The sequence below is a fragment of the Rhinopithecus bieti genome, unplaced genomic scaffold (assembly GCF_001698545.2).
Source record: "Rhinopithecus bieti isolate Rb0 unplaced genomic scaffold, ASM169854v2 scaffold_42745, whole genome shotgun sequence".
In the NCBI taxonomy this organism is placed as follows: Eukaryota; Metazoa; Chordata; class Mammalia; order Primates; family Cercopithecidae; genus Rhinopithecus; species Rhinopithecus bieti.
Genome location: NW_016819184.1, coordinates 2,431,164 through 2,444,128, shown reverse-complemented (window position 1 = coordinate 2,444,128; position 12,965 = coordinate 2,431,164). Strand labels below are relative to the sequence as shown.

The following is a 12,965-nucleotide window of genomic DNA, read 5'->3' as shown; positions in this document are numbered from 1 at the left end:
AGCAGCGGGGAGGGGTGGGGGGCAGCGGGGAGGGGTGGGGAGGGGCAAAGAGGATGGGGAGGAGCGGATGCGCCTGGCCTTCCAGATCCAGATTGTGGTGCCAGCTCTGGAAATACAGCAAGTCACTCCTGAATTTCCCAAACCACAAGTGGAGAATCCACTGCAGCTGAGTCTCCTGTACTTTAGGATGTCTGAACTTTAGGATTGCCCTGGAATCATTATCATTCTAACCATTCTGGGACCTGAGAGAAATAACTGAGCCGGGGTCCAGCAAGGCACAGACACTGATGAAGTTCAGCCTAGCATTGGGCCTTTTTTTTTTTCTTGAGACAGAATCTTGCTCTGTCACCCAGGCTGGAGTGCAGTGGTACAATCTCAGCTCGCTACAACCTCCACCTCCCAGGTTCAAGCAATTCTTCTGCGTCAGACTCCCAAGTAGCTGGGATTACAGACACGTGCCACCACGCCTGGCTAATTTTTGTATTTTTAGTAGAGCCAGGGTTTCATCATGTTGGCCAGGCTGGTCTTGAACTCCTGACCTCAGGTGATCCACCTGCCTCGGCCTCCCAAAGTGCTGGGATTACAGGCGTGAGCCACTGCACCTGGCCTGGGCCTTCCTATTTTGAGGGAATCATCCCAGAATGAGAACTCCGTGTCACTGGGATGGAGAAGCATGTGCAGAGCTTGAGTGGGTCAATACATGCCAGGCCGATCCCACTGTGAACATTTCACCTCTGCTGGGGAACACGGGGGCAGGGGCTGTTTGTGTTCAGGAGGGCCACCTCTTTCTGATGCCACGTTCCTGGGCTTGCCCAATACCTGCTTGGCTGGAAAGTGACTCACCCACCTGCACAGCGAGAACCTCACCAACCTCAAGGATGCCAGCCTGCCAGGTCACCCCACAGCCAGCTGCATCCTTGTCCAGCCCTGGCCACAGCAGCCGCTGGGATCCCTTTGTCTTAGTGCAGGAGCAAAATGGGAATGGGGAGCCAGCACTACAAGCCTCCAAGCAGTGTTCAGGTCATGTGTTTCCTGGACAATTGGGGGCGTGAGTTATGTAGGTGCTTTCCTCTCTCCCACCCACCCAGATCCAGTAGCTTTGCTGCCTGCGTGCTTTCGCCAACCATGGATGGGCCTCTCCTACTGTGGCCTCAGTGCTGGGCCGTCTCCCCATCTGAGATCCACCCCCCTTAACCGAGTCTGCCTGCATCAGTGCTCACCTGGTTTAGGGCTGTGCTTAGAGCTAGCGTGTCCTGGTAGCGAGTGGCGTAGGCTCCAGTTCCTTTTCTCCACCGGCACTGTGGGCCAAGGCGCGTGGCCTCCCACGCATCGCAGCAGAGCTGCCAGGCGAGATTGATCTTCTGTGGTTGAGATGATCACTCTGGCTGTAGCCTGCTCATGCCGTGAGTGACAGACAGGTGCTTAGGGCTCAGAGACTTCTCTAATAAGGTGGTAGCAGGCCGAGGTTGTTGATTTACCGGCCAGGATCTTCGTCTCAAGAGCCACAGCGCGTTCGTCTATAATCAGTGCTTTCCTTCTCACATCTCCTGACACGAGGATGAGCAGAGCAAGCTCGATGACACAGCTGCAACTGTAATCCTGTATGATAATTTTGCAAATTATTATTTTTAATATAATCAGCTTTTCCTTAGGCAATAAAAGAAAAGTTAAATTGCTCACAAACTAATAAAGGTTTATCTTCTGGAACATCAAATTCTGTTTACTCATGAAACACACACCTCCTCTGTGCACCCTTCGGGAGGAAAATTAGCATTTATTTTCCCTGATAAACAAAAACAGTGGAAGATTTGTTGGCATCTTTTGGTGTTAAGCCCTTCCTTACATTTAAAATGACGTAGAGGAATGCAAGAACTTTGGAAGAGGTCTGCCCTGACTCTGGATTTAATTTTAACTTTGGAAAGCAACCTGTTGTGTGCAGTAGGATATTATGTGGCGTCTGCAGTGCCTAGACGCTAACAACATGCATGGAACCAAGCTCCCCCTTGGACCCAGGAGCCAAGAGACTGAAGAAAGGGAAATGCTTTCATGACTCTCCACAACTTCCCCCACGTTCCCACAGGAGGGAAGATGTCATGTACTCCTCGGTGATGAGAAAGTGAGATTCCCCCAGCTAGATCCCTCCTCCTCCTTTGATTCCTTTTGGTGGCAAGAGAAATTGAAGCTTTGACACTCTTTATTTGTCTCAGTGCTAGAGGCTTTAATTGCACTTAAAACTAATTCCATTCCGATTTTCAGATGCTGTCTGCAGTGATTCAGTGTTTTTCTTTTCCCTGATTTCCAGGTACGGAGATATGAGGAGACAGATTGGCTTTGAAATCAGAGACATGTGGTACAACCTTGGTGAGTAGCCTGGATGTGGGAGCATGGTGAATATCTTGCATCCCTGGTGCGTCATGACACTGGCCCTGTTCATCAGTGTTGGGATGTCTTAAGATCTTAATGGCTTCTGTTCCTTGGACAGCAGTTGCTACTCTTTGTAGTAACTGTTTTCAGGATTTAAGAGATAGAAGACCAAAGGCAAGGAAAGAAAATTTCATAGGTGTGGCAAAAAGAAAAATCCGCAGAGCACTCTTTTGTGTCAGGTGGACACATGGCTTGGAGCTCCTCCCTCCCTGGCATTGCCTTCCTCCCCCAGTCACCTCAGTTCCTTCTGTGTTAAACAGGAAGCTCATCCTGCTTTGACATTTGCCATCACCTACCATACTCAGTTTTATAGACTCTGCCTTCTAAAGGGTTAATTCACCTCCTCAAAAGCAGAGCCTGTATTTAGGTACGCTGCCACCAGGTGGTGGCAGCCTAACACGCTCCTACACTCAAAGCAGTGAAGGGTCTGTGTGTATATATGGAATTAATACGATTTTATTTATAAATTAAGTAATTAAGTTTTTCCAACTACTTTTATCCTGAACAGTAAGAATAAATTCACTATTAAAATTTCAACCAATGTAACGTGTAATTCTTGTAGATAAGCCCCTTCAAGAAATTAGTGACTGACAATAACTTGGTATCTTCCCAGCATCTTTACAGTACCCTCTAGGAAGCCGGCCTCACTCCTCCTTGAGATGAAGCTCCCTCTGGCTCCTGCCCTCAGCCCTGGGCTTGCTTTGTGCCGAGGTGTCCTAGGCCATGGGGTGCTGGTGGCCTTGCCTTGGTCCTGAGCAAAGCATCAGTTGCTTTTCTGCACCAGGATCTCCAGGCCTCTACTTCCTTCCTTCAAATGGACATGAGAAGCCTGCATTGGCTTGTTGTGAGAAACCCTCCACTCTCCCCTCTACCTCAGAGAATCTTTTCCTACTAGAAGGAGGCAGGGGTCTGTCCGCATCACTCTGTTAGCCTCGTTGCATTAGGGTTTCACTTGTTGCACCAGGGTTGGGACAACTTAGCTGCGCCCCAGCCTGCTTAGTTCCCGAGCAGCTGTGAGTCCCTGCGGCGGCTGGAGAGCATGGCAAGAAAAACGCAGAACCCAGCGAGCCACACTTCACTGCTAGCTCGCTGTTTGCTTTTGCATCTTCCTTTGCTTTTGCATCTTCCTTGCCATTCTTTGGTTTGATATGAGGCCCAATTAGGTTCTCAGGAATGGAAAGCCACAGCAGATGCTCCCAGGTGAGGATGGAGAGCAGGTCAGAGTGGCCCTCTCTGCCTGTGTCCTGCCAGTACAAAGAGAACCTACACCATTGCATCCTTTCTGGGTGTCAGTCCTGGAGTCAGTGGAGGACCCCTCAAGGAAGCTCTGTGCTAGGTCTCTGCACATGACTTTGCTGCAGTAGCTCCTATGTCCAGAATCTGAGTATGGGGTCTCAGCTGTCAAAGGGCCTGCTGATCTCTGCAACATGATATTTACCAGGCATCATCCTGTCCTTGGCCTTCCTGCCATCCCAGGGAGGAAGGTAGGGGCTCTGGGCTCAGAGTCAAGAGAGATGATAAGTCCCACCTTGAAGTCTTCATCCTCTCCTACTCCTGCCTCCCTGTGAGGCCTAATTCACATGGCTCAGTCTTTCTGGGCTGTTAGATAAAGTGGTTGGACTGAATTTTTCAAGAGCCTTCCAATCCCAAAACTCAATAGTTCTATGACATATATATACGATGATCTCAGTAATAAAGTGCTAAGGCGTTTAGAACAGGGAGGAGGACCATCCGTGATTCATTCTAATTGATCTCTCTGTGTTCTTTGTTAAAATTGTGCTCTGACAGATGCATGTGTCATTTGCTCTGGCAGGCCAGATGGTAGGCCCCACGCCAGGCGGGGACCCAGTGTGGTCCCAGGAGAGAGGGAGGCAGGAGAGGGTGGAGGGCTTTCACAGCAATGGCATGGAGGGGGGCTGTTCTCTCTTGGAATTCAGGGAGTCCGGGACTTTTATAGGCACCAGTGTTCATGAAGGAGGTGATATGAGCTCCACCTGCCACAGTCGGGCTCTCAGGGCAGACCCCAGACCTCTCCTCTGGACACAGGCTCTCTCTGAGGCCATCTTTTACCCCAGCCCCTCCTAAAAGAGCGAGTCTGTTTTCTTCTATACTTCAACTCTAAGTATAGATGGTGAGTTGTCTATTTTCCCCAAGAGGACGCTTGCACATATACTTTCAAATGAAGGTTCTCATTCTGAACTGGCTCAATAACATTTCACATCATTTTTGATAACTAGAGACACCACCCTAGCAGAGGGTCTGATGGGCATTTACATACTGAAATGCTTCCTTCTCCCCGTACACAGCTGCAGCCACCATTCGACTCACCCTGGCCCCTGAGCACCCGCAGGATCCTCCACTGCTCTCCATGTGCCAAGGCCATTGCCTAGCACCGAGGGAGCCTCTAAAACTCAGCTCAAGCCACAGCTGGCCAGAGATCACCCTGACTGATGGGTGCTCCTGCCTTTCTAGTTTTCCGGTTTGGGGTTGTTTTGTTTTCAAGAATGTTTAATGTCACCTCTATAGTCCCTGAGATTGATCACCATTGAAAGTGGCTCCATTTCAATTTGTGCCACGTGCCACGATAACAAGGAAGGAAAGGCGGGCCCAGAAATGGTGAGTTTCTCCGCGTGCCCCCTCCAAGTGCTTGGGCAGGCCCGGCCTTCTGAGGATACACTTGGGTCTGACACAAAGCCCTTGGTTCTCTTGACGTTATCTGTCATGCTCCAGATAGGCCAAGTCAAGCGACAGGAGACTTTTGATTTGGAAAAGGTTGCAGTGAAGAGAGCAAATTTCCCCCTTCCCTCCTGTCAGTGGCTGATTTGAATATGGTGATCAACGCATGAGATGTGTGTTTTGCAGCTTTTTAGCCAGGAACATTGACTCTGGCCTGAGAAGCAGCCAAGAGGTCGAAAGTAAACCATGACCGGCCAATTAGGGTCACGGACTTGGAAACAACAGGAAATAACAGTCAACCACCAGAGTTGGGTTCCTTGCTGGTAAAATAAGTTATTTTTCAAAGTGAGGGAGATGATCGTAAAAGCACCTGCAGCCCACAGGATATATTCCCCAAGCAGCCCCTCAGGATAGCTAAGGATAGCCCCACAGGGTGGCCTCAGGAGCCCAGCTCCTTCCTGCCATAATCCCACGTGCCTGAGTGTCTTTGCCAAGGCTGCCACGCTCCAAATTTATGACAGCACATCTCAGTTTCCCAGGATGTACACAGCCTACTTTGCACGTAGTTTTTTTTGTTTGTTTTTGTTTTTTTTTTTTTTACTTTTTTTGTAAATGGGTGCAGGTTTGGGAACATATTGGCAGGATGATAGCACTGACTCTGCCAAGCAAATGGAAATGGAAATCAGATCTATTTATCAGCTTGCAATTAATAAACTGTCACTTGAGTAGACCTTCAGCTGAATGCTCCACGAGTCTCCTCCTTGAGTCTTTCCAATAGTGTGCATGGCCCATAGAGAGGAGCATCTCAGCTGTTGCTTCCTCCATGCCCAGCCTCAGAGCAAGGATCTGGGGTCTGTTTTGCTCAATTTAATGCAAGGGCAAACATGGCACTGCCCCGTGGGACAGAGTGATGTGTTTCTTTCCCTCCCAAACCTGTCATATTTTGAGTCTGAAAGGAGAAATCAAAAGCAGGCTCTCTCTCAAAAGAAAAAAGGGCGGAAAATGTGTTTATTTACCCAGCTCCTGAGTTATTTATCAAAGCGTACTCTGTGCAGCAGCCCGCCGGAGCACCTGATCTCCTTGCCTGTGCCGCCTCGATTTACATTTTGTTTATTACATCCAGCACACTGGAGCGAGCACTAGACCCGAGCCAGCCAGAACGAATGTGCTTGGAGCAAGATCTTTATCCGCCGTGTTGGGTTTGGGATATTTTTCATGCAGGGATTCCCTTCATGGGTGTTTTTTGGTGACTGAGCAAATTGTGTGCTTTTCATTAAAACCTGTATACAGTGTGGCCTAACGGGTTTGGCTGGGTGGTGGAACTTTTTGCTCTGTGTATACAGAGATTTTTCTGGGATAAGTCTATGTTTAATGTCCCAGATTTTTTAACACCAGTGATTGCAAAGAGATAATTTAAACACCTACAGGGAGGCTTCTGACTGGGGAGGCCCTGGCTTCGTGAGAAAACAAGATGTTGTTCCCAGGGGAAACAGCTCCATGTTCTGTAACTAGAATAGACTCTAGGTGGGCTATGAGACTGGCAAGGACTGGAGGTAAAATATTCTCCTCATCACCTTCCTTTGTCTCAAAAGCGTGCCCTGTTTTTCTTTTAAGTCTACACTGCGGAGTCACCTTGGTCCTCATTGGTTCCAAACCTGAGTTCATTGTTAAATTTGAGCAAGATGTGCTCCAGGGAAAATCCATGATACAAATATCCAAAAAAAAAAAAACGGTGGCTACCAGAGAACATTCCCTCCCCACTCCTGCTCGCCTTGGGGACCATTGGTTTGCGAAGAGTCCGTCCCCAGGGTTGTCACTATGCACAGAACTCGGTACCAGCTCCAGGCCAGTGTGTCTTCTGTACTAATAAGGAGGGTAATAATCAGAGGTTAAGCTACTGTTGTTTTGGTTTGCTGCTTTTTCCAATCCCTGCTTCTACAACCACTTGTTACTGCTTTCTATGTTTTTCCCAGCTTGGAACAATAAAACCTGTTGGTGACAGACAGAACTTTATGACACTGAAATTGTGGTTGATGAACAACTTGCTGTCACCATCATCTGTTTTCTGAAACATTGGCTCTGACATTTTTTAGGCATAATACACGGAAAGTGTCACCTGAGAGATGGAATATAATAGCATTTTCAAGAGAATGCTTTGCAGCAGTTACAGGCCTTTCAGAAACATTAAGCATTTGGGAAAGTGATGAGAATCACACAATGATAGTCTTCGTCAAATTATTAATTATGTCATAAAAGTTAAAAATAAGATGTTAATTACATTTTGTGTGTATGTCCATCCAATAAGAAGTCATTCAGTCTAATTATGAGGATTACATATTTTCTTAAGTATAGTTATAGTAGCCACATTTGTTTAATGATTCTCTTTACAGAAATGTGTATTTGCTGAATTGCAAAGAAAACTAAAGAATTTGTTTCCTGATGGTGTAAAATATTAATAAGATTGATTAATTTGGGATACATTGTTGGTGTTAACAAAATATCACAAATATTTTATTCAAACATTTAATTTCTTGGGCATTCTTCTGTTATATTTTGGAAATGAAATGGTTTAGTTGCAGTGGGGTGAAATGAAAACAAAATCAAGATTTCTGAAAGACAAGAGGGTCGGCTTTTAAAAGACCACCTTTTTGATAGGACCTGCCTCTGAGTTTCATTATGTCGCCTTAACTAAGGTTCGCAGCCCCATGTTTAGAAAGGAGTCTTCCAGGAGCTTCATTCCGGAGGTGCAGTGTCCAGGCGGAGAAAGAAGCTTGGCAGTTGCTGTGGTTTCCCCCCGCTGCCATCTCTCTGAACTTGCCTGGTTCACTTCAAGCTCTTTAGGAGCTCACCCTGATCCTCAGAGGTACAGCAGCCATGCACCCACAGGATATGGGGTCCCCAGCTGGGGTGGGGACAATGGCAGCCTACCCACAGCTAGCAGGAGGAAGGGGCTGGCCACATCAGGCCCAACCGCCGGCTGCTCGGCCCGGTCACCAGATTTCCCGATGGTGATCCTGGGCTAGCATCTTTCTAAGTCAGAGATAGAGGCCCGGGAAAGTACGATACCAAGATTTCCAACAAAAACCATTGAAATTAAAAACGTAAATTGAGTGCTTGTGAGAAGCCAGTCTCTACTTTCTGGGGGCTTATTTTAGAATTGTAATATCTCAGCAGTGGTGGATAAAATGACAGAAAATGACAGATCACTGACCTCTCTGTTCATTTTGCAATTACAGAGGACAAATAAGGGAGTGGACAGCTCAAACAGTTTCTCTTTCAGAGAGGCGGGTAGGGTCCGAGTGCCATGCAAAGATGCTGAGACAAGCAAACAGGGAAGGAATTTATAAAATGAGAGTCACAGCTAAGCCTTCATAATCTCAGACCCAGGTTCAAATCCTGCTCCTCCCTTTCTCTGAACAGCTCACGGAACAGCTTTGGGAACAGCCCCCTTTCCTCATCTGTTTAACAGGTTAAGAAGGTGCCCATTTCACAGGGTTACTGTGAAAATTCAGTGAGATGATGCTTTCTCCTGAGCTTGTCGTGTAAATTGTAAGTGCTAGCTAATATGATCGTATTATGATTCACGTTTGAAAACTTTTGAGAAACATTTTGCTCAGTTCTTTAAAAATCATATCTGGGACAAGCTAGGTGAGATGAGATATAATAAAGTCGTTCTTTAAATAAGCATTTTCCTATCAAACAATAGCTCGAGAAGGTCGAATCACTGCTGTTTTTAGGGTTTCAGCCTCAGATGCCGGCGCCTTGATTTACTTTGATTGGAGTCATTTGGAATGTTGCAGAAATCACTCTGCATTATTTACAGAGGTGTCAAATGGTAAACTCATCTTCATAAGATGTGGGAGATAAAAAGGACCCAAGAGACTCTCTGCTCTCTCTCATTTGTCGGCTCCTGTTCCTGTCACTGTGCACAGAGTTAGAGGCTGAGACTCCCCACTCGCAGCCCCTGCTCTACTCAGAACTGGGAATCAAGCTGCGTGTGTTCTGAATCCGTGTGACAGAATCGGCTACTTGTAAAACAGTGTTTATCTTCTCTGACAGAGAAGTCATGATTACAGGCTTATATTGCGCAGCTCTTTGAATAGCTTCACTTATAAAATGTGGAATACAGGCCACTTCTTATACTACTGGCTGGGAAAGTTCAAAATCATCATCTGCAGAGAGAATTTGATGCATATTTTCACCATCCTGCTGCTCAAAGTCACAGTGATCTGTGTTGTGTTGTTTTATCCATTTAAGCCCATTTTAGAATTCTATTTTTCTTTATTTCTGAATACTGTATTTCTTTATTCCAAGGTCAACACAAGATAAAGTTCATTCCAGAAATGGTGGGCCCAATATTAGAAATGACGTTAATTCCCGAGACGGAGCTGCGCAAAGCCACCATCCCCATCTTCTTTGATATGATGCAGTGTGAATTCCATTCGACCCGAAGCTTCCAAATGGTAAGGACATAGATGTGCAGCGAGTGGCCGGGGACATGAAGGAGACAAACCTGAAAACCTTGAAAAAAACTTGTAGACAATTCTAGAGTTAAAGGTGCCAACGTGGAAAACACATTTTCCTACAGAAAAGGCCTGTGATTTTCCTTATTGAAGAAGCTTATCATCCCTTACACTCAACTTTCGGGAGGATTATTCTGAATTTTTAGCTCTTACTTACTTCTTTTAATCTGGATTTACTTACACATTCAACCCTGGATAAAAGTCTCTTGCTCCCACTTCTTGGTACGTGCTCTTGTAGAGTGTTTACTCAAAGGTCATGTGTTACATTCTCTCAGTCCGGCTGCTTATTGCAGAATTATGGTATTTTGAAAGCTAAAGTCTTTGCTTTTATTCTCTTAAGTGTGTGTCTTAAGAGACTTAAAGTCTTTTGCCTGTGCAATGAAACTGATGAAAATTCCTCTAAGAAAGTGTATATAAAGTGCTCAAAACCTACTATGCCAAACAGCATGAGGGACAAACTCTGCTGCATAACTTACGCTCAGGAAGTAACAAAATCTCCTTCTGGATCCCAAGAAAATAAGTATATAGTGTTTATGTATTCTTGGGTTGGCACCCACACCCACACATACACAGGCACATCCCCACACACACATACACATGTGTATCCCCACACACATATGCACATGTACATCCCCCCACACATATATCCACACACACATACACATACACATGCACATCCTCACACTCACATACACATGTATATCCACACACACACACACGTATATCCCCCACACACATACACATGTATATCCACACACACACACACACACGTATATCCCCACACACATACACATACACATGCACATCCCCAGACATGCACATGGTATGACTTTCTCCTTAGTGTACTAATAGTTTGGCCATGATGCTTTGCAGGAGACCTAGGAGAAGCCCAAGTGCTAGGGAGTCCTCTGAATTGAAAGCTACCTTTTAAAAATTATTATACTGGACCAGATGTGGTGGCTCACGCCTATAATCCTAGCACTTTGAGAGGCCAAGGCAGGCAGATCACTTGAGTTCAGGAGTTCGAGACCAGCCTGGGAAACATGGCAAGACTCCATGTCTACAAAAAATACAAAAATTAGCCAGGCATGGTGGTGCATGCCTTGGTCAGGGAAGTCAAGGCTGCAGTGAGCTGTGATCACGCCACTGCACTCCCGCCTAGGTGACAGAGCCAGAGCCTGTCTCTAAATAAATACATAAAAATTAAAAATTATTATAGCAATTCAAGTCAACATACTAAGCATTTTACATAGATTTTAGAGGAATTTGCAGAAAAATTCCTATAATGAAAGGAAATCAAAACTTCATCAATCAAGATAGTTTAATGTTGGTGGGATCTAATATTAAAGGGTATATTATCCTTACCCACCTCTGCAGTTTATCATTTAAGAGAGCTTTGAGTAGTTTATAGATTTTCATTGGTCGTCTTCATGATATCACACGAAGGCAGCATCCACGAAGAATGATTTGCTCTTTCGTAGAACAGAAAAGAGAGAAACGAAACCAAAACAGTCTCCACATTGTGAGTAGAAGTTGAGTTTAGATACTGAGGGCAGGGAGACTGAGATTCACAGGCTTAGCCAGGTATTATCTGGGTCTTCAGCAAATCACTCAGCATCTTTTAAGTCTCCAATTCAAGCTTGTACCCTTGGCATGAAATAGAATCTACCAGAAAGGCATGTAGTGAGCATGAAATAAAAGCAGACCTGTACACCCCCTAGCATGGTGCCCGGCACCGTAAAAGGCAGCTGTGGATGCTGCTGTTCTTCCAGGGCTCAAACCTCCCTTGGTCTGGGTGTTTGTGGAGTGCAGGGGGCGGCCTGCAGGGTGAGCCCCCAGTGTCTGCAGGCCCATGGGGCCCAACGCTGCATACAAACCTGGGCGTGGCCATTTCATTGGGGCTGCTCCCAAAGCTGGGGAGGAGCGCACAGGAGATGAACAGAGTCTGACTGCTGGAGCCGTTTCCTTCGACCTTCACACACCCACAACTGTGCTTCCAAACCCGTTGCAGAGGAGCCTAACACCTGGCTAGGATATCATTATTTGTTTTTTATACTTTGCTCCACTAGGCAGTTTTTATTTTTTTGAGTCGGAGACTCACTCTGTTGTCCAGACTGGAGTGCAGTGACGCAATCTCAGCTCACTGCAACCTCCGCCTCCCGGGTTCAAGCGATTCTCCTGCCTCAGCCTCTGACTAGCTGGGACTACAGGCATGCACCACCACGCCTGGCTAATTTTTGTTATTTTAGTAGAGACGGGGTTTCACCGTGTTGGCCAGGATGGTCTCGATCTCTTGACCTCGTGATCCACCCACCTTGGCCTCCCAAAGTGCTGGGATTACAGGAGTAAGCCACTGCGCCCAGCCCTAGGCAGTTTTTTATAAGGTGACTGTTATTTTCACGTTATTCTAACTGTGGACAGTAGGGAGGGCTTTAGTTTAATTTCCCCAGTGTAATGTCAGTTGTGCTGGGGATGAGTGGTGTTAGTACCTGCCTCCCTTCTTCCTTCCTTTCTTCCTCCCTTTCTTCCTTCTTTCCTTCCATTCTCTCTTTTTTTCCAAGTTAGCAGAAGGTCTCCCTGTATTTATTTTTAATAATATTAAAGATAATTCATTTTCGTAAGAACAGCTGTTTTTGTTTCTCTGGCTCACTCTCAGTCTGTGTATATACAAAGTGTTTGTATAAAGACTGTACTAATACAACATTGTAAATACTATACTTAGTTTTTTTTATTAATGTTGTTTCTGTTTGACAATATATCAAAGAGCTTTCCCTTAATTACAACATAGCAACCATGATATTAGTGATATTACTGATGGCATAAAATTAACTATCACTTTCTTGATATAACTGAGCATGTTGGTTGTTTGCAGATTTTCACTGCTGCGAATAACTGTGCAGTGAACACATTCATGCATATAGCTTGAATTTATTTTGAAAGTTTTCCCAGTATACATTCTCAGAAACGTAATTACTGATTTCAAATATTTTTGTGACTTTTGATATTATTGCCAAATGGTTTGATGTTAGTACCATAAGATTTGCCCCATCTCTGTCGCTGCTGGCACAATATAATGGCCCCAATTTCACTGCCAACTCGTTGGAACTACAAATTATAATTTAAATGCTTTTTCCTAGGCAGAAAATTCATCTGACTTTTTGAATTTTATATAAATCAAGCCCAAAGAAGGACTTTGTGAAAAATTGCTACTAAAGAATCAGGCTAAGGGGGAAAGTGTATTTATATAGATAAATGTCACTAGCACAGAAAACTAAGATCAAAAGTATTGAAAACCGGGCGCGGTGGCTCAAGCCTGTAATCCCAGCACTTTGGGAGGCCGAG

The 12,965-nt window shown here is 45.6% G+C and overlaps 1 protein-coding gene across 4 annotated transcripts in view; it reads left to right on the top strand.

The window, feature by feature from the left end:
- DOCK1 (dedicator of cytokinesis 1) overlaps window positions 1–12,965 on the top strand; it is a 487,728-nt gene that overhangs the window by 386,257 nt on the left and 88,506 nt on the right. For all 4 annotated transcript variants that reach the window (XM_017858668.1, XM_017858667.1, XM_017858670.1 and 1 more), the window contains 2 exons: window positions 2,303–2,361; window positions 9,415–9,563. In XM_017858668.1, coding sequence (XP_017714157.1) covers window positions 2,303–2,361; window positions 9,415–9,563 — 208 coding nt within the window. The remainder of the gene's footprint in view (window positions 1–2,302; window positions 2,362–9,414; window positions 9,564–12,965) is intronic.